General features: G+C 44.9%; 1 protein-coding gene across 1 annotated transcript in view; it reads left to right on the top strand.

The window, feature by feature from the left end:
* LOC120538293 (zinc finger protein 208-like) overlaps positions 1–22,504 on the top strand; it is a 101,053-nt gene continuing 78,549 nt past the window's right edge. The window contains exons 1-3 of the mRNA XM_039767755.1: positions 1–67; positions 14,807–15,731; positions 16,690–17,908. Of these exons, the coding sequence (XP_039623689.1) occupies positions 15,398–15,731; positions 16,690–17,908 (1,553 nt within the window). The 5' untranslated portion in view covers positions 1–67; positions 14,807–15,397. The remainder of the gene's footprint in view (positions 68–14,806; positions 15,732–16,689; positions 17,909–22,504) is intronic.

The following is a 22,504-nucleotide window of genomic DNA, read 5'->3' as shown; positions in this document are numbered from 1 at the left end:
CCGGATGTTTGGCGCGCTGCACCGGTTAAATGGAGTGGCGGGCTGATGACGCCTAGAAAACAAAACGGTACGTAATCATAAAGTATGTGGGCGAGAAACATCGAAAAATAATAAAAGAATCACAACGGCCAACAGTCCGCTGATTGAGGTGACACGGAGCGCTGTAATCGAGCCCTGCGTGAAGACCTTCTCATCCCTGCTGTTTCCTGTGCTCTGATAGTTCAAGGGAAGGTGGCCGCTCTGCCGGTAAAGGATGCAGTGAGGACGCGAGTTGAGTGCTGTTTATGTGAGAGTCACGTTACATGACAGCCGTATTCGGTGACTGAGGGCTGACTCCATGTCTCCCTAGTCCTTCTACCGAGTGCCGGTGTGGACCCGCATGTCTTGTCCGTTGCTCGGTTCTCTTCACGTTTATTGCTTTTTTTTTTAATCTCCCAGGTATACAACCGGCGAAGCCGCCTCTTCTTGTTCGTTCACCCCTTTGGCACACGTCGGTTTTTGAATGAATTTCCGCGGCCCGAGTGTTCGCGCACGTGTGCACGCCGCTGCTCTTTTTCATTTCACGCATACTCGATAAAACGTGCACGCGCCGCCGCTCGCTTCAGGGCTACGCAGTCGTCCAGTTATAGGAGGTTGGGGGTCTTTTTTGTTTTAGGGGGTGCTTTGTCCATTAAAGGTGACAGCGAACTTTGTCTAAAGAAGTTCAAAAAGGTGCCTTGTGGGAAATCGTCACCATAACCGTGCTGTCCCGCAGTTAGCCATCCGGGTGCTTATGTTTAGTAATTAAGGCCGCCCTGGCGAGTCGGCATCTGCGAGTTTTAATGTGGTCTGACAATGCCGGGGTCCCCCACAATGTCTCCTCACCTGCTGAGGGCCCCGAGGCTGTGACGCTGGGCATGTTCCTTGGTATCTGCTAACAGCTGGCATACAGCACGACAGTAGCAGACCGAATATTCAATGTAAATGCAGACATCAGATGACAATTTGATCAGAAGGCACCTAAAGATCCAGCTGGGGATCTCAGCCTTGTTTCTTGGAGTTTCGTCTCCTGGAATTGAAATGTTTTGTGAGATTTACTTTTTCAGTCATAATTTGTTATGTTTTAAACTCTTACTAGTCTTGACGTTTCTTTAATTTCTCCTCAAAACTGCATTTACGAATTTTAACTAAAGGGACCATTGAGAGTTTTTGGTGCACGTCTATGCTTTTTAATTCTCTATAGAAACGCCAAAATATTTTTTTAACAAAGAATTTTTAGTGTAAACACAGCAGTGTTTTTTTGGCATGGCATAGAAGAGACTTTCAGTGCTTTACATTTATAAAAAGTATCCAATTACATAGAATGGCAGGTCAAAATAACATACAAGTTACGTTTAAAAGCTCACAAATGTTGATGTGATGGCCGAGCCTCTTCCTGGATTTATTTTTAAAGGGAGGACGAGGAGGCTCACCGAAAATTGGCAGCTCTGTCTCAATCAAGAGCTTTCTGCCCATGCATTTTATTATTAACTAGCCACCGCATAATCAGTACGATTTTTAAATGATTTTTAAGCACAGGGAGAAAATTAACATTTGAAAAATCGGTAATGTAATAAATCAGCAAGAAAAGCAACATTGTAACAATGCACGGAACGAACCAACACAGAATCGTCTGTGACTGAAAACTGGCGGAGCCCCATTGCGCCTTCTCCTGCCAGACGGAGGGATGCGAGTGCACTGCGTGAGTAAGTGAATGGAAAGATGGAACTCTGGAGAGCGCAAAATACAAGACAATAGTGAAGCCGCGGCATAACAAACGCCACATAATTATGTATTGATGGTTGAACACTTCTGGAAAGACACAGCTGTGTAAAAAGGGAGGGTTTGAGGATACAACAGAAAGTGAATGAAAAGATGGAACTCTGGAGAGAGCAAGTCCGTGAGTGAAGAAGACGCATGTTTGTCGCGGATGCGAATTGCTGTATGTAGGATGTAAGAGAAACAGACCTCTTTGAACTGTCAACGTGGCTCGGAGGTGCCAGGAGTTGGTGGGCGTGGCTCCTTCCTGTGTGCGCCATTGGTGTCTTACTTGTCGGCGGCTCAGTGAGTCCACGCCTCTTCGGCGTGCTTTCCATGGTTGTCTTGCCTTAGTGAATTATAGATATAGATCATTATTAGCAGCTCCTTCTTTTTCTTTACTGGGGGCTTCGACTCACCCACCCCCAGGTTTGGTTAAACAGACATATAATTTAAAGAGATTATTTTCATGGGAATTGTTACATACTCTTTCGACTCTTTGTTGCATCGCCTCTCCGTGATCATAAATATAAACCTGACCGAATTGTGGTTTCTTTGAATTTAAACTTGTCGTAGCTTTAATTGTTGAGGACCACAGAGTCTCTTAGCGTGTGGTCAATTATTGTGTAAATCTACGATTTGAGCATTGAATGATGTAAACGTCATCAGATTATTGTAGACTAGCAAAATACCTGCACTTCACAGTGGAGAAGTAGTGTGTTAAAGAAGTAATGAAAAAGAAAAGGAAACATTTTGAAAATAACGTAACATGACTGTCAACGGAATTGTTTTGTCACAGTTATGAGTGTTGCTGTTGTGTGTGTGTGTGTGTATATATATATATATATATATACATATATACACAGTGGTGTGAAAAACTATTTGCCCCCTTCCTGACTTCTTATTCTTTTGCGTGTTTGTCACACAAAATGTTTCTGATCATCAAACACATTTAACCATTAGTCAAATATAACACAAGTAAACACAAAATGCAGTTTTTAAATGATGGTTTTATTATTTAGGGAGAAAAAAATCCAAACCTGTGTGAAAAGTAATTGCCCCTTGTTCAAAAATCACCTAACTGTGGTGTATCACACCTGAGTTCAATTTCCTGATTACTGCCACACCTGTTTCAATCAAGAAATCACTTCAATAGGAGCTGCCTGACACAGAGAAGTAGACCAAAAGCACATCAAAAGCTAGACATCATGCCAAGATCCAAAGAAATTCAGGAACAAATGAGAACAGAAGTCATTGAGATCTATCAGTCTGGTAAAGGTTATAAAGCCATTTCTAAAGCCTTGGGACTCCAGCGAACCACAGTGAGAGCCATTATCCACAAATGGCAAAAACATGGAACAGTGGTGAACCTTCCCATCAGTGGCCGGCCGACCAAAATGACCCCAAGAGCGCAGAGACGACTCATCCGAGAGGTCACAAAGACCCCAGGACAACGTCTAAAGAACTGCAGGCCTCACTTGCCTCAATTAAGGTCAGTGTTCACGACTCCACCATAAGAAAGAGACTGGGCAAAAACGGCTTGCATGGCAGATTTCCAAGACGCAAACCACTGTTAAGCAAAAAGAACATTAGGGCTCGTCTCAATTTTGCTAAGAAACATCTCAATGATTGCCAAGACTTTTGGGAAAATACCTTGTGGACTTATGAGACAAAAGTTGAACTTTTGGAAGGCAAATGTCCGTTACATCTGGCGTAAAAGGAACACAGCATTTCAGAAAAAGAACATCATACCAACAGTAAAATATGGTGGTGGTAGTGTGATGGTCTGGGGTTGTTTTGCTGCTTCAGGACCTGGAAGGCTTGCTGTGATAGATGGAACCATGAATTCTACTGTCTACCAAAAAATCCTGAAGGAGAATGTCCGGCCATCTGTTGGTCAACTCAAGCTGAAGCGATCTTGGGTGCTGCAACAGGACAATGACCCAAAACACACCAGCAAATCCACCTCTGAATGGCTGAAGAAAAACAAAATGAAGACTTTGGAGTGGCCTAGTCAAAGTCCTGACCTGAATCCAATTGAGATGCTATGGCATGACCTTAAAAAGGCGCTTCATGCTAGAAAACCCTCAAATAAAGCTGAATTACAACAATTCTGCAAAGATGAGTGGGCCAAAATTCCTCCAGAGCCTGTAAAAGACTCATTGCAAGTTATCGCAAACGCTTGATTGCAGTTATTGCTGCTAAGGGTGGCCCAACCAGTTATTAGGTTCAGGGGGCAATTACTTTTTCACACAGGGCCATGTAGGTTTGGATTTTTTTTCTCCCTAAATAATAAAACCATCATTTAAAAACTGCATTTTGTGTTTACTTGTGTTATATTTGACTAATGGTTCAATGTGTTTGATGATCAGAAACATTTTGTGTGACAAACATGCAAAAGAATAAGAAATCAGGAAGGGGGCAAATAGTTTTTCACACCACTGTGTATATATATACACACACACAGTGCAACCGGAGAGTATTCACAGTGCATCACTTTGTCCACATTTTGTTATGTCACAGTCTTATTCCAAAATGGATTCAATTCATTTTTTTCCTCAGAATTCTACACACAACACCCCATAATGACGTGAAAAAAGTTTAGTTGAGGTTTTTGCAGATTTATTAAAAATAAAAAAACTGAGACATCACATGTAACAACAACAACAACAACATTTATTTATATAGCACATTTTCATACAAACAGTAGCTCAAAGTGCTTTACATATTAAAGAATAGAAAAATGAAAGACATAATTATAAAAAATAAATCAACATTAACATCGAATAAGAGTAAGGTTCAATGGCCAGGGGACAGAAAAACAAAAACTCCAGACGGCTGGAGAAAAATAAAATCTGTAGGGATTCCAGACCATGAGACCGCCCAGTCCCCTCTGGGCATTCTACCTAACATAAATGAAACAGTCCTCTTTGGATTTAGGATTCTCACGGAAGGGCTTGATGATGATGATGGTCACGTAGACTTCTTCCTTTTAATCCGTCCATCATTGTTGGAGCATCATGAAGCTTTGAGTAGGTGGAGGTGGCGCAGGCACCGGAAAAAGAAACAGAAAAGAGAGTAGGGGTCAGTACTGATTTTAGAGCCACCATGAGTAGTTATTATGAGGAAATTGAACATAGAGTATCAGGATTAAGTTAAATTACGATTTAAATGAAGTTATAAAAAGGCCATGTTAAAGTAATGTGTTTTCAGCAGTGTTTTAAAGTGCTCTACTGTATCAGCCTGGTGAATTCCTATTGGCAGGCTATTCCAGATTTTAGGTGCATAACAGCAGAAGGCCCTGCCTCACCACTTCTTTTAAGTTTTGTTCTTGGAATTCTAAGGAGACACTCATTTGAGGATCTGAGGTTACGATTTGGAATATAAGGTGTCAGACATTCCGATATATAAGATGGGGCGAGATTATTTAAGGCTTTATAAACCATAAGCAGAATTTTAAAGTCAATCCTGAATGACACAGGTAACCAGTGTAGTGACATCAAAACTGGAGAGATGTGTTCTGATTTTCTTTTCCTAGTTAGGATTCTAGCAGCTGCATTCTGCACTAGTTGCAAACGATTTATATCTTTTTTGGGTAGTCCTGAGAGGAGTGCGTTACAGTAATCTAGTCGACTGAAAACAAACGCGTGAATTAATTTCTCAGCATCTTTCAGTGATATAAGAGGTCTAACTTTACTTATGTTTCTTAAGTGAAAAATGCTGTCCTAATGATCTGATTAATATGTGATTTAAAATTCAGATTACAGTCAACAATCACCCCTAAGCTTTTTACCTCCGTCTTGACTTTTAATCCTAATGTATCCAGTTTATTTCTAATAGCCTCATTGTATCCATTATTGCTGATCACTAAAATTTCAGTTTTCTCTTTATTTAACTTGAGAAAATTACTATTCATCCATTCTGAGATACTAGTCAGACATTGTGTTAGTGAATCAATAGAATCGGGGTCATCAGGTGCTATTGATAAGTACAGCTGTGTGTCATCAGCATAGCTGTGGTAGCTCATGTTGTGCCCTGAGATAATCTGACCTAACGGAAGCATATAGATTGAGAATAACAGCGGACCCAGGATAGAGCCTTGTGGAACACCATATTGGATATCATGTGTCTTGAGTTGTAATTCCCACAACTAACAAAATATTTTCTCCCTGTCAGGTAGGATTCAAACCAATTTAAGACACTGCCAGAGAGGCCCACCCATTGACTAAGGCGATTTCTAAGAATATTGTGATCAATGGTGTCAAATGCAGCACTCAGATCTAAGAGGATGAGAACAGATAAATGGCCTCTGTCTGCATTTACCCGCAAGTCATTTACTACTTTAACGAGTGCAGTTTCTGTGCTGTGATTTGTTCTAAAACCTGACTGAAATTTATCAAGAATAGCATGTTTATTTAGGTGGTCATTTAACTGCATAATGACTGCCTTCTCTAGAACTTTACTTAAGAAGGGCAGGTTAGAGATGGGTCTAAAATTTTCAAGAGCTGAGGGTCAAGATTATGTTTCTTAAGTAGGGGTTTAACTACAGCAGTCTTAAGACAGTCTGGGAAGACCCCAGTATCTAGTGACGAATTTACTATGTCAAGAACATTATCAATTAGCACGCCTGATACTTCTTTGAAAAACCTTGTTGGTATCGGGTCAAGGACGCAGGTGGAGGGTTTTAATTGAGATATTATTTTTTGTAAATCAGGTAAATCTATCCTAGTGAAAGAGTTTAATTTGTTTATAACAGGATGTTGGGGTTTAGGGGGATCCTTAGTGTTGGGGAGATATACTATGTTATTTCTAATATCATTAATTTTTTGATTGAAGAATACAGCGACAGCCTCACAGGTTTCACTGGAAGCACTTAGGAGGCATTCCTTTGAGCTACCTGGGTTTAGTAGGCGATCAATTGTTGAAAACAATGTCCATAAGTATTCACAGCCTGTGCTCAATACTTTGTCGATGCACCTTTGGCAGCAATTCCAGCCTCAAGTCTTTCTGAATATGATGCCACAAGCTTGGCACACCTATCCTTGGCCAGTTTCGCCCATTCCTCTTTGCAGCACCTCTCAAGCTCCATCATGTTGGATGGGAAGCGTCGGTGCACAGCCATTTTAAGATCTCTCCAGAGACGTTCAATCAGATTCAAGTCTGGGCCACTCAAGGACATTCACAGAGTTGTCCTGAAGCCACTCCTTTGACATCTTGGCTGTGTCCTTAGGGTCATCATCCTGCTGCAAGATGAACCGTCGCCCCAGTCTGAGGTCAAGAGCGCTCTGGAGCAGGTTTTCATCCAGGATGTCTCTGTACATTGCTGCAGTCATCTTTCCCTTTACCCTGACTAGTCTCCCAGTTCCTGATGCTGCCACCACCATGCTTCACTGTAGAGATGGTCTTGGCCTGGTGATGAGCGGTGCCTGGTTTCTTCCAAATGTGACGCCTGGCATTCACACCAAAGAGTTCAATCTTTGTCTCATCAGACCAGAGGATTTTGTTTCTCATGGTCTGAGAGTCCTTCAGGTGCCTTTTGGTAAACTCCAGGTTTGCTGCCATTTGCCTTTTACTAAGGAGTGACTTCCGTCTGGCCACTCTACCATACAGGCCTGATTGGTGGATTGCTGCAGAGATGGTTGTCCTTCTGGAAGGTTCTCCTCTCTCCACAGAGGACCTCTGGATCTCTGACAGAGTGACCAACAGGTTCTTGGTCACCTCCCTGACTAAGGCCCTTCTCCCCAGATCACTCAGTTTAGATGGCCGGCCAGCTCTAGGAAGAGTCCTGGTGGTTTTGAACTTCTTCCACTTATGGATGATGGAAGCTACTGAGCTCATTGGGACCTTCAAAGCAGCAGAAATTTTTCTGTAACCTTCCCCGGATTTGTGCCTCGAGACAATTCTGTCTCGGAGGTCTACAGACAATTCCTTTGACTTCATGCTTGGTTTGTGCTCTGACATGAACTGTCAACTGTGGGACCTTCTATAGACAGGTGTGTGCCTTTCCAAATCATGTCCAGTCAACTGAATTGACCACAGGTGGACTCCAGTTAAACATCTCAAGGATGATCAGGGGACACAGGATGGACCTGAGCTCAATTTGGAGCTTCATGGCAAAGGCTGGGAATACTTATGGACATTGGATTTCTCAATTTTATTATTTTTAACAAATTTGCAAAAACCTCAAGTAAACTTTTTTCACGTTGTCATTATGGGTTGTTGTGTGTAGAATTCTGAGAAAAAAATTAATTTATTCCATTTTGGAATAAGGCTGTAACATTTGTTGTGAAGGACCGGATGCGGGTCTGTGCCTACCCTGGGTCACGTGGGGGCTGCCACCCTGGTTGCTTTGGGGGCCATGGGCTGAGGGCATGGAAGCCCCACCCTGCAGGGGCCCGCGGTCACCGCCAGGAGGCGCCCCAATGCCTTGGGGACCTGCTACCTCAGCACTTCACCACACCCGGAAGTGCTGGGGGGAAGATTAAAGAGGACACCCGGTGAGCTGCCAGGATAACAGCGGGCATTTCTGCCACGCTGGGGCGTGGCCAACGGGGGAGTGTCAGAAACACCTGGAGCTCATCCGGGACATGTATAAAAGGGGCCGTCTCCCTTCATTCAGGGCTGGAGTCGGGTGGAAGAAGGACGAGGCACGAGAGGAGTGTGGAGGCGGCCCGAAGAAAAGGCATTTGTGTGGCGAGGACTGTGTGTTGGGGTTTGTGGTGCACGGGACTGAGTCTAAGTAACAATTAACATTATAAATAGTGTGAAAAATAAACGTATGGTGGTGATTAAGAACATGTCCGCCTGTCTGTGTCCGGGCCCCGTCCACTATATATATATATATATATATATATATATATATATATATCTATATATATAGTGGAACCTTGGTTTACAAGTGTTTTGCAAGACGAGCAACATTTTTGATAAACGAGCGATGTCTTGCAATACGAGTAGTATGGATACACTTTGTCTGCTGAGCGTCATGTGATCACAACTGAGCTGATGGTTCTTTTCTCTCTCTTCTGTTGAGGGCAGTCGTCTCCTATTCTCTGTCTGAGTCTGTGTGCCTCACTCATTTAGTCAACATCCGTACAAGTGTATACTGTGTACTACAGCATTGTGACTGTGCTGTGAAGTGCGAGTCCCTGTCTTGCGCCCCAAAACACGAAGCTGAGTCTCAGTACTTTAACAACACCAGCTTTATTCAGCTTGAAACAGCAACAGCGCTGTTATTTATTGTAGCAGGATCTTTATAATGTTCCTTGTATGACCCACTGACGGCAGATGCTTGTAGCATGTCTGCGATCTTTTTGGATGTGCTTAAACGGCGAACTGCTACAGCACTGGGAGACTGCGGTCGCTTTTGGACGCTCTTCCACGTGTCGTCCCGTTGGGTGGAATCCCACATGAGTTTAGAAACTCACTCACACCAGCCATGATTCTTTTTTAAAGGTAAAGTGCAGGTTAATTTGCATTATGTATTTTACTTTATATTTTGTATTAATCATTTTTATATGAATAGTTTTGGGTTGTGGAACGAATCATCCGAGTTTCCATTATTTCTTATGGGGAAATTCGCTTTGATATACGAGTGCTTTGGATTGTGAGCACGTTTCCAGAATGAATTATGCTCGCAAACCGAGGGTCCACTGTATGTATTGTGGTAGAGCGGGGGCGCTCTCGTTCCCTTGAACCCCTGTCCACGACTCCAGACACCAGATAAAAGTTCAAATGTCGACTTTATTTAATCTCCACTGTGCACAAAGCACACTCTCCACCACTACAGGGAGTGCAGAATTATTAGGCAAGTTGTATTTTTGAGGATTAATTTTAATATGGAACAAACACAGTGCTATCAGTCAATCCAAAATGTTAATAAACCTGAAACCTGAATGTTTCACAACAGAAATGTGAGTGTGAACATCATCAGGGGAATACATATGTGCGCACAATTATTAGGCAGCTATTAGTGTGCAGATTTATTATGCAACTAAAGGAAAAATGAAAATGTTCCCATCTCACTTGTTTATTTTCATCTGTTATAGTGAGAATAATAAACAAACACCTCAAAATTTACAAATAAACATCTCTGACATTTCAAAACAAATCAATCAATCAATCAATGACCAATATAGCCCCCCTTCTTTCCAATAACAGTCATAAGCCTTTCCATTCATGGAGTCTGTCAGTTTCTTGATCTGTTGACGATCAGCTTTTTGTGGAGCAGTGACTACAGCCTCCCAGACACTCTTCAGAGAGGTGGATTGTTTTTCTCCCCCGTAAATCTAGCGTTTAAGAAGTGCCCACAAGTTCTCGATAGGGTTTAGGTCAGATGAGGAAGGGGGCCATGTCATTATTCCTTCATCTTTAAGGCCTTTACTGGCTGGCCACGCAGTGGAGAACTTCGATGCAAGTGATGGAGCATTGGCCTGCATAAAAATCATGGTCTTTTCCTGTATCACTGTTTGAAGAAAGTGTCTTGAAAAACTGGCAGTAGGCTTGGGAGTTGATTTTGAGTTCATCTTCAATGCAAAAGGTCCAACTAGCTCATCTTTAAAATACCAGCTCATACCAGTACCCCACCTCCACGTTGGAGTGGAGCTCTGTGCCCATTACTGATCCACAGGTCCATCCATCTGGTCCACTCTCAAGAGTCACTCTCATCTCATCGGTCCATAAAACCTTTGAAAAAAATCTGTCTTCAGATATTTCTTGGCCCAGTTTTGACGTTTCAACTTATGTTTCTTGTTCAGTGGTGGTTGGGTTTCAGCCCTCCTTACCTTGGCCATGTCTTTGAGCACTGAACACCTTGTACTTCTGGGCACTCCAGGTAGGTTGCAGCTCTGGAATATGAAAGTACTGGAGGATAATGGGTTCCTGGTAGCTTCACGTTTGATTCTTCTCAAATCTTTGGCAGCTAATTTGCGTCTTTTGTTCTCAACACGCTTCTTGCGACCCTGTTGACTATTTGCAACAAAATGTTTGATGGTTCTGTGATCACACACCAATATCTTAGCAATTCCAAAAGTGCTGCATCCCTCTGAAAGACTTTTTACAATTTTTGACTTTTCAGAGTCAGTTAAATCTCTTTTTTGGCCCATTTTGCCCGAGGAAAACTAGCTGCCTAATAATTGTGCACACCTTGATATAGGGTGTTAATCTCCTTAGGCCACACCCTCCCTCATTACACAAATACACATCACCTGACGTGCTGAAATCCAATAAGCATTCAAGTTAATACAGCTTGGAGTTGGAATATACGCATTAAAAATGATGATATGGTCAAAATACTCACTTGCCTAATAATTGTGCACACAGTGTATACTCCTAAATCACAATAATCACTAACAATAAAAATCCTCCACTCCCAGACGCGTTGCCACCCAGCTCAGCTCGCCGTCTGGGAGCTCTCATAGTCCTTTTATATTCCCTGACCCGGAAGTGATCCCAATCCCCAGTCCATGTGATCCTCAATCACTTCCGGGTCAGGTAAAAGTTCTTTTCTTCAACCCGGAAGCCCGTCGCTCTTCCTATGCCGAACTTCCGGGTCATAGGGCACAAATGAGTCTTCGGTCCTCTCTGCAGCTCCCTCTTGTGGCCCCTGAGGTATCCAGCAGGGCTGAGGATAAAAACTACATCGTCCATGATTCCCTGCTGGTCTTCGGGGCATCTCCATACTGCAGGGAGGGCTCCATCTGGCTGGCCTGGGGGTATACATAACATAACATATGTAACATATATATATTTGCCTACGAGTATTTGGCGGCAGCGTCACAAAGTTGTTTTCGTCTCGCTGCATCAGAAAATGTACCTCGACGTCTGACGCGCCTCCTTTTTACTGTTTTCTCACAGCCTGGATTGCTGCTATCATAATCGGTTTGAGTTTCATGGTTTGTTTAGGCTACAGTTATCAGTACAATAAAACAGCGGAGAAGCCGTGGATTAAATAAAAAGGCTGCAATTATCAGCAAGGAGACATGAATACCGCGGCGAAGCAAAGAAGGGAATGAAGAGACCTGAGTGACGGACAACCTTATATCGGCAGGCGGCCAACTATGTGGGAGACATGGGGATGGGGGACGCAACTCCGCCTCATATAGCGACTGAGCTGCAGGTTATGGCCGTATATATGTACGTAAGTAGGATTCAGTTATGACCGTTACACGTAGAATTTCAAAATGAAACCTGCTTAACTTTTGTAAGTAAGCTGTAAGGAATGAGCTGCCAAATGTCAGCCTTCTACCTACACGGGAAGTTGGAGAATCAGTGACGAGTCAGTCAGTCAGTGAGTCTGTCCGTCGGTCAGTCAGTGAGTTATGGCTTTGCCTTTTATTAGTAGAGATTTGGATATTTTGCCTGAAGTGTTTGTGGATTTCACTTTCACCAAACAACAAATCTTTTAATTCTCATGAATTCACCTCTTCATTGGCAGGCAATGCTACTTTTCTCTGATGACAACACCAGTTAAATGATCTACGAGTCTCCGACTTCAAGTTTAAAGCCAAGCAGTATCTACATACTTGTGACATATCGCCTATGTCCTTATATTCAATCTCTTTTTGCTGTTCCATTATTTCACAAGATAATAATTTCTGTTTGTAATAATGCGATCTTTACTTTGTTTTTTTTTTGATACTTTCAAATTTTACTACTTTCATATTCTTTAACCTACACTGCATGCGTATTGTGCCATCGTTTTTGAACGTCTTTATAAAGTCTTTTATTTCTGACCCCGATTGGACCTTTTGAGGTTTTCAGTTCCACTTGGTCCGGGCTGATTGTTACTTTCTGTATTTTCAGAATTTGCACAAAGATGATTATTGTTCTTTTTTTGCCTTCTTTTACCTCCGGTGCTTTCATGTCACTTTTCAATGCGCTGCTCTTTCTTCTTCGTTTAGTCGCTGACGTGCCATCAACAACTTGGGACATTTTTAAGAGCTGAGAGCACATGAAGTGTGTCTGCCAAAAGCAGTCCAACGTCTGCGAGGTCACATGTGCGTGATCTTGTATTAAGTTGCTTGTTCTTGTGGGACGTCAAAGTGTCTTTCTGAGATGATCACGTCTCAATTTTTTTTTTATATAAAATAGAGGGATGTATTCTTCTGCATTATTCTGGAAATTTCTAAAATGATTCTTAAACAGTTGATACAATACACGAGGTCAGCAGAAGTAAACTCCTTATAACTTTGCTGGTCCGGAGTGGAGAGCGTGAGAGGCAGAGAGACGCTGGGCTGCTTGTGTCAGGATGAGTAAAGCAGCCCTGGCATCTTATGACGCACTCATTCACAAGAATCAGTTTGCCTTGGCACAGAGCTGATAAGCCTGGCATTGATTAGTTCTGAGAGCCCCACAGACATGAGTTGGGGTGGGCACTGGATGTGAAATGGAAGACGAGGTCGGGTGAGTGAGACGGCGGGTGACTCGGTAGAACTGAAATGCAGACTGGCACGGCGACTCGCTTTCTCCACTGTGCCCCCTTTCCTCTCCTCTGCTCCTCCTTTTTGTTTCCTCGCACACCAGCTGCCTGTGGACTTCGGCTCTCATCTCTGAATACAAATACTCGATGCAGGACGACTTTCATTCAACAAGTGCAGATCTTGTTCAGTTATGTTCGTTTCAAAGCTGCGTAAAGTCATTTAAAGACACTTTTTAGACCATCAGCCTCGTGACGAGTGCCGCGGCCCTCAGTTTGAACAGCACTGCTCTAACGTATGCTGCAGCTTCTTCTTCTGTTCTTGTGAAGGACATTGTGGTGTGGCGGGCACACTGTGCAGTGCCATTCATGTCCTACCTCGACATCTTCATAAGTCACAGCAACATCAACATTTCTTTCTGTCGCGCAGGATTTGCTTTACGTGATGAAAAGAGAAGGCAAACAAACAAGTTAAGAGTAATAAAGTGTTGTGCACAATCGCCTGAGGACGAGCTCAGCTCCTCTCCATCCCATCCACGGGTGTCACACAGTGGCATATCAGCCTGACCCCGAGCTCGGTGCCCACCAGGCTGCTTGAATGCACCGATCAAGAGTGACGTCCGTTCAAGCGCCGGTCACGAGATGATCAGAGTTGTCTTGAAGTGATTCGGTGGACGTTGTGTTGTGTGTTGAGTTCAGGTCAGAATCTTTAGATAGATAAATCTTTATTGTCATTGTCACTTTCACAACAGAATTGAAGGTGCTGTCGACTCCGCTTGAGGCGTAAAAGAGTTGAAAGACAAGAAAAGGAATAGCAATAAAAGTACACTACAGATATACACAAATTACACTTGTCGTGTACAAATTGCACGGGTTGACTTAATGTCTCCTGCGCATTTAGAAAATGACATGGCGCCGTTTTATTTGAGTTCAGGGCCGTGACTGCTTTTGAACACGAAGGTCTCGTCTGCACAGAGGCCTGTAAAGTGTAACGTGAGCCTGCCTGGTAAAACGCCAGTGCTGATGATGCGGGTACCGATGGCGTATTCTTCAGTGTGTTATGTGACAAATGTGACCGCTGTGTCACTCGGCCTCGCCCAGGACAGTGGGCCTCATTTACAGTGCCATCGCTTATTGGGGTGTATCAGTAGTAATAATAAGGGCCGTATTTGTCAGTCGGGCAGTGTGGCAGAATCATGAAGGCTTTGGGTTTCAATCACTGGGAGTGTGGCTTCAAATCTGTGAGACCTGAACAAGTGACTTCACCAGTCGGTGCTTCAACTGGGGACAAAATAAAAGAAATGCCACCAATTGTGTCTATCAAGTATTGCAAGTCGCTTTGGATAAAGACGTCGGTCACAGAGTAAGTAATAATATTACGAGGTCACTCGATGGCGGACGTGCCGTTTACAGCTGCACACGTCTTCCTGCTTTTTCTAGCGACTTTTCTTGACGGTCATCACAAAACACAATTCTACAGGACTGTGTGTTCGTTTGAATGAAAATTGTATTCTTATTCCTACTTCTGATGACAAAGTTTCTTAGTATGAACTCAAATCTTGGAAGACATCTTGTTTGCTAACTGGGGTTTTATTCTGCTGTTTCTGCCTACAGAGAAGAAGAGAAGCTGCCATTTCCAGTGAGCTGTGTAAAATGGAGGAGAAGTGTCTGGGTGTCCACGAGGCCCCAACTGATGGCCTAGAATGTCAGGAAGTGACCTCAGAAGAGAGGAGTGATGACATGTGCTGTGGGCGCTCAGCTTGTGATGCACAGCAAGAACCAACACGAGAGCAGCAGCTTTCAAAGATTGGACCAACCAGCAAACCAAGTAGACAGCTAGTAAACAACTCTATTAGCCAATGAAGATAAAGAAAGCACGCTGGCTCACTTCTAGATGACTGGAGAGATGGCATGGACCCTTAAGTGACCCACTGGGGCAAAATCCTCCAGCATTCTGATGGGCAAAGTCAACAACTTAAAGCCAAGCGGTCAGACTCGCCATCACTTGCCATGCGGCTCCTTGTGTTGGTGACCGCTGGATGTATTGGCTGCTGTCAGTAAAGCCCCCTACTTGCTTGGTATCCTTTGGCTGACATCCTTATTGTGGGGGACCTGGGCAGGTTGTCTGCTAAGGACATTTGAACATTCAGGTGTAAACAGCCACTAAACAGTTCAACAAGCAAGGACAGAAACTCTGCGTCTACCATGGAGAACATTAAAGAAGAAGACGACTATGAGTGGCAGTCTGGGCAACGTCAGACAAAACAGGAGGATTGTGGATGGGGACAAGTTGTCATTAAAGAGGAGTCTGAGCCACCGGCCGATAGCAGTGACTTAAAAAAACCTGAAATGTTAAATCGCATCAAGGCAGAAGACGTTAAATCAGAGACAGTCTGTGAGCTGGTGTGTCCAAATGACGAGGTGACTGGAGCGGACCTTACAGGGAGTGGACCTCAGTGTGTCCAGGTGAAGGCCGAGGCTCTGGACTGTGACGTGAAGATGCCAGAGAAAGCGTCATGTTCAAGGCATTGTGATGAAGGTAAGAGCTGAAGTGAGGCGTCTGAGTGAAGCTCCATGTGATTGAGTGAGGAATGTGCTCTATCATTGTCACACTCGCACAATCTGAAAATGAATTGTTATCCTGCATATTTATGCTGCTCTGCTGCCACCTTTACTCTTTAGTGCTGGATAAACATTACGTTTGACGGGGATGAGAACAGCGGTGGTCTTCTGTCCTAGTCTGTGGAGTCCTTCGTTCAGCTGTTGTGTTTCCCCATTCTGTGTGTTTAAAGCTGCAAAGCTTAACTGAGATTTGACAAAGTTTGGTCCAGGATTTGAAGGGACACAGTGAATGTTAGAGGATTTGCCATACAGAGCAAAACATGGAGGACACGGAGAGCAAAACCATTTCGGATAAGACAATCAGCAGTTTGTTTGCTTTTTCTGTTATGGCTGCTAAAACTGCTGCCCCTTCAGACAGCGGAGCGTTCAGCTTTGGAAGTCACGTCAGAGAAAAGCCGAAGGGGGTTTGATATTCCCTGTCCTGGGTAATGAACTCCTTAGAATAAGCTGCTGCTTCTGCACTTGGATATTCATTTTGAGCCGGTACTCTGTGATTTATTGTGTCCCAGGCCAGCTAGTTTGTATAATAATAATAATAAGTTTTATTTATGTAGCGCCTTTCATACACTCGGACACTTTACAATTCAATAAACACGTAAGACATTCAGCAGTTCATTTGCTCCTTCTGTACCACGTGGCAGATCTTTGTCTCCACATTTCAGGTTCAGTTTTTTATGACATTTAAGATGTTAATTAGTCAACTCGTTTGTTTTTACTCCTTTCAATTATAAAGTTTCACCATTTCAATGACAACACCTGGTGCCTCACATTGTGAGTTGTCTGGAATTGAGTAATAAGCCTTCTGTACTTCTTGTCATTCCTCTTCCTGAATGTCTTGTGTTTACATGAATGTATGCATTTCTGTCTTACTGCAGATCAACCAGAAAGTGGAACATCCTCTCCATCTTTACTTCCTCAGACTTCTATTCAACATCGAGCACAGCAGAATGAACTTGTGAAAGAACTGTCTTCTGGATCAGCCTCGTGGCCGCACAGTTCACAGCCTCCTGTGAAATCAACAGCAGTACACGCAGTCAACACTCAACAACAGGTTTGTGATTCAACTTCAGCAAGTGAGCAGGTCTACCAAGACTGGGAGAAAACCTTGAAACAAACATCTAAAAGCAAACATAAGTTGAGTCATACAAGACAAAAGCCATGTTCTTGTTCTGAATGTGGCAAAGCGTTCACTGACATGAGCAGTCTTGCCAATCATATGAGAACTCACACTGGGGAGAAGCCGTATTGTTGTTCAGAATGTGGTAAACGGTTTTCACAAATGAGCAATCTTCAGAACCACAAAGTAGTTCACACTGGAGAGAAGCCATACTGCTGTACCCAGTGTGGGAAACAATTTTCACGAATGTGTAGCCTACATAAACACTCAAGAATCCACACTGGAGAGAAGCCCTATCGTTGTTCTGAATGTGGCAAACGATATGCCAGCAGGACCAATCTTCAGATCCACACACAATTTCACACTGGTAAAATGCCATATTCCTGTTCTGAATGTGGGAAACGATTCTCCAGTAGCAACAATCTTAAGATCCACAGCAGAGTTCACACTGGGGAAAAGCCTTATTTCTGTCCTGAATGTGGGAAACAATTCTCCAGGCGTAGCAGTTTTCACACACATAAAAGAATTCACACTGGTGAGAAACCTTACTGTTGTTCTGAATGTGGCAAAAGATTTTGTTTGAGGAGTGGCCTAAAACTTCATGTGAGAAATCACACGGGAGAGAAACCTCATTGCTGCTCAGAATGTGATAAACGATTTTTGCATAGGAGCTGCCTACGTAAACACTCGAGAGTCCATACTGGAGAAAAACCATACGGCTGTTTGAAATGTGGCAAAAGATTTTCACAAACAAGTAGTTTACAGAAACACTCCACCATCCACACTGGAGAGAAGCCTTACTGCTGTTCAGAATGTGGCAAACGATTTTCACAAACAAGTAATCTAAATCAGCACCTAAGAATTCACACTGGAGAAAAGCCGTTTTCCTGTTCTGAATGTGAGAAGCAATTCTCCAACAGCAGTAACCTTCGGGTCCACTCAAAAATTCACACTAGAGAGGAAAAATGTGAAAGCAGGTAGTTGTTGATTCTGCCTGACAGAGCAGGAAAGAGTAACTCATTAAGCAGTCGGTGACACGGTGTTGAAGACCAAAGGTTCCTACATGCAGACATAAAGTTGTCAGAGCACTTGACTGACAAATCAGCAAAAAAATACAATTTGCCAACTCTCAGAAGACACAGGGACCTCACTATTGATAGAATAACAAGAAACCAGGAGATGTGAGTCATTTGGGACGTCATAATATACGACCAGAGAGAGAAAAAGACCCTAAGCAAAAACCGTTATTGAAGAGAAACATCTAACAAAGCTTAGGATAGTTGGTGTTTTAATCCTAAGTGATTACTCAGTTTTAAAAATGAAGAGGCGAATAGAATATTATACATAAACACCATCTGAGACAAGAGAGATGTGGAATAAAACACCTGAAAGTGTACGCTGATCAGCAGGCCTAACCCAAACTTTCAGGACCTTCTTATCTCCACCAAGTGTTCCAGGAAGTGAAGCAAAATCTCCTGGACGTCCTAAAGACAGACACCATTTAGAACTTTGAAATAAGGCAAAGCAGACTACCTACAAAAAAAAGAGGATATCCCATAATGTGCAACTCCTCTCTCAGCCCTAGGACTACAACCATTAGAGGAAACTGAGCCCACGTAAATCTCTGTGAGGTGAGCTGATGGGTGAAGGTGTCCGGCAGATCTACAGAAGTAATGTCATACGTGGGGAGAAGGACAACACGATGGATTTGTGCAAACAACTGCAGTGTGACCAGGGCACTGGGAGCAGATGGCAGAAAGTAGAATGGAGAATGAATTCACAGAATGGAGGAACTGGACATCAGGCTGATGGAAGTCACAGTCCCAAGTGACTAATCAGTCCACTGACTAAAACAAAAAGAAAATTGTAAAGTCGCACGCGATGCTGCCCACAACGCCAACCTGTGCCATTAATGACGTGTCCCCTTTGTGTTTGGTCCTTTTGAGTTTATAATCAAAATGTTTCCACCATCTCGCTGTCTTTGCTGGGAACAACGCCGAGCCCGTGCTGTGTGACCGTAGGGGATGAGAGCCACTTGTGACATGCAGAGCACAGACTCGGCCATATGGAGGCAGCGCCGGCGTTTTAAACGTCGTTTGAGTTCACGTGGCAGGATTCTCACAGTGCAGGCGTCCTGTTACTCCTAAGTGAACTCGGGCACTGGTGGTCTTAAGATGCACATAAGAATCCACTGCAGTTCTCAGCGCAGCAAACGCCGTTTTGGGAGACACCTGAGAGCTGATGTTGTGTGGAGACCTAAAACATAAACGGTTTAGATGATGAGACAAGAAAGGGGAAACAGTCTTTGCCTTATGAATAAAACAAGAAGTCTTCAAGAATAAACAGATTTACTGGACCAAGTCATTTGACTAAACGTGTTGTTGGTGGCAGGTTTCTGGGGTGCGACCCTCAGGCCGATGCGTTACCTGGTGACCCTCACCTTACGTGTTACCCAACTATCGGAGTCAAATCTCAGTTTCTCATCCAGAAATCTCGAGCAGTTCTCACAGCGGTCAGCCGATTGTAAGAGTTGAATTTGAACCCTGGTCCTGTCTGAGTCTCGTATTCTTAAAAGCTGATGCTGTTATTTTATTATTCACTATGATAAATGTATTTTTTGTTTTATTTTTATATTACCCATAAGAGAAATGTTATTTTATGGCATAATCATTTTTCTATATTCTTCTAAGTACTAAGTTTCCTGTTTTGATAATGTGATATGAAAGAATGTAAAGTAAAACAATGGCGGACGCCTGAGAGTTCGTACGAGAGTGGTAACAGGACTGTCCATACTGAGGTGTATGATGTGTGAACGCTGAGGGTCATCAGGTGGAGACGTGTGACTGGCCTGACAGCCAAGATCAGTGCTGGATATGCGCCGTGTGCTCCGGTGACAGTGACTCGGTGGCCATTGGAGGAGACACGACTGATCACGGGCTTCGGGACCACTGCAGTATACCAGGACAATGAATTGCTGCCAGTGGGCAGAACTCTGTCGTTTGGGGTTACTGCTGAGGTCTTCAAATGGACTGTGCCTGTCCTCCCCATTCACAATTTGCTTTATTCCTCAGCCCTCCCTGCCTTAATGTTCTTTTTTACAATACAAAATGATTTATTTGTGTGTAGCCCAAAATCACGCAAGTGGTGCCGCAGTGGGCTTTAACAGCCCTGCCTCTTGACAGCCCCCCAGCCGCGACTCTCTAAGAAGACGAGGAAAAACTCCCCAAAAAAACGGAAGAAACCCCAGGAAAGGGAATTCAAAGAGAGACCCCTTACTGGGTAGGCCGGGCGCGCAGTGGGTGTCAAAAAGAGGAAGGGGGGTCAATACACAGAACAGAACAAATCCTCAATACAATACAATACACGTACGGAGCCGAATTGAACAGCAGATGACATCCCCTCCATTAAACCTCTAATGAAAAATAAAAACTGTGGACGACGTTTTCCCTTGCCGGGCGGGTCACGGGGCCCCCTCTGGAGCCAGGCCTGGAGGTGGGGCTCGATGGCGCCCTGGTGGCGGGCCTGCACCCATGGGGCTCGGCGGGCACAGCCAGAAGAGGTAGCGTGGGTCCTCCTCCCCATGGGCTCACCACCTATGGGAGGGGTCAAGGAGGTTGGGTGCAGTGTGAGTTGGGTGGTGGCTGAAGGCGGGGACCTTGGCGGTCTGATCCTCGGCTACAGAAACTGGCTCTTGGGGCGTGGAATGTCACCTCTCTGAAGGGAAGGAGCCTGAGCTGTGCGCGAGGTCGAGAGGTTCGGCTAGATATAGTCGGACTCACCTCGGCCACAGCTTGGATTCTGGAACCAATCTCCTTGAGAGGGGCTGGACTCTCTACCACTCTGGAGTTGCCCCCGGTGAGAGGCGCCGAGCAGGTGTGGGCATACTTATTGCCCCCCGACTTGGAGCCTGTGCATTGGGGTTTACCCCGGTGGGCGAGAGGGTGGCCTCCCTCCGCCTTCGGTCCTGACTGTTGTTTGTGCGTATGCCGAACAGCAGTTTGGAGTATCCACCCTTTTGGAGTCTCTGGAGGGTTGCTAGAGGGCATACCTTCTGGGGATTCCCTCGTTTTGCTGGGAGACTTCAATGCTCCGTGGGCAATGACAGTGAGACCTGGAAGGGCGTGATTGGGAGGAATGGCCCCGATCTGAACCCGGCGGTGTTTTGTTATTGGACTTCTGTGCTCGTCATGGATTGTCCATACGAACACCATGTTCAAGCATAAGGGTGTTCATATGTGCACTTGGCACCAGGACACCCTAGGCCTCAGGTCGATGATCGACTTTGTGGTGTGTCGTGGACTTGCGGCCATATGTCTTGGACACTTTCGGGTGAAGAGAGGGGCGAGCTGTCAACTGATCACCACCTGGTGGTGAGTTGGCCGATGGTGGGGAAGATGCGGTCAGACCTGGTAGGCCCAAGCGTGTTGTGAGGGTCTGCTGGGAGCGGCTGGCAGAGTCCCCTGTCAGAAGTAGCTTCAACTCCCACCTCCGGCAGAACTTCAACCCGTCCGAGGGAGGTGGGGACATTGAGTCGAATGGGCCATGTTCCGTGCCTCTATTGTTGAGGCGGCTGACGGAGCTGTGGCAAAGGTGGTGGTGCCTGTCGTGGCGGCAATCCCGAACCCGTTGGTGGACACGGCGGTGAGGGATGCCGTCAAGCTGAAGAAGAGTCCTATAGGACTTTTTGTCCTGTGGGTCTCTGGAGGCAGCTGATAGGTACCGGCAGGCCAAGCGGAGCGGCCGGTTGTTGCTGAGGCAAAACTTCGGGCATGGGAGGAGTTTGGAGGCCATGGAGAGCGACTTTGGACGGCCGAGGAGATTCTGGTCCACCGTCCGGCGTCTCAGGAGGGAAGCAGTGCAGTGTCAACACCGTATATGGTGGGGATGGTGCGCTGCTGACCTCGACTTCGGGCGTTGTGGGTGGTGGGAGGAGTACTTGAAGACCTCCTCAATCCCACTAACATGCCTTCCAATGAGGAAGCAGAGCCTGGGGACTCTGAGGTGGGCTCTCCCATCTCTGGGACTGAAGTCACCGAGGTGGTCAAAAACTCCTTGGTGGCAGGGCCCGGGGTGGATGAGATCGCCGGAGTTCCTTAAGGCTCTGGATGTTGTAGGACTGTCTTGGTTGACACGTCTCTGCAACATCGCATGGACATCGAGGGACAGTGCCTCTGGATTGGCAGACCGGGGTGGTGGTCCCCTCTTTAAAAGGGGACGGAGGGTGTGTTCCAACTATAGAGGGATCACACTCCTCAGCCTCCCTGGAAAAGTCTATTGGGGTTCTGGAGAGGAGGGTCCGTCGGATAGTGAACCTCGGATTCAGGAGGAACAGTGTGGTTTTATCCTGGTCGTGGAACAGTGGACCAGCTCTTCACCCTTAGCAGAGTCCTGGAGGGTGCATGGGAGTTTGCCCGACCGGTCTACATGTGTTTTGTGGACTTGGAAAGGCATTCGACCGTGTCCCTCGGGGAATCCTGTGGGGGTGCTCGGGAGTATGGGGTACGGACCCCTGATAAGAGCTGTTGGTCTCTGTACAACGGTGTCAGAGCTTGGTCCGCATTGCGGCAGTAAGT

This window comes from Polypterus senegalus, chromosome 10, assembly GCF_016835505.1.
Source record: "Polypterus senegalus isolate Bchr_013 chromosome 10, ASM1683550v1, whole genome shotgun sequence".
NCBI lineage: Eukaryota > Metazoa > Chordata > Cladistia > Polypteriformes > Polypteridae > Polypterus > Polypterus senegalus.
This window is presented reverse-complemented; position numbering and strand designations above follow the sequence as displayed.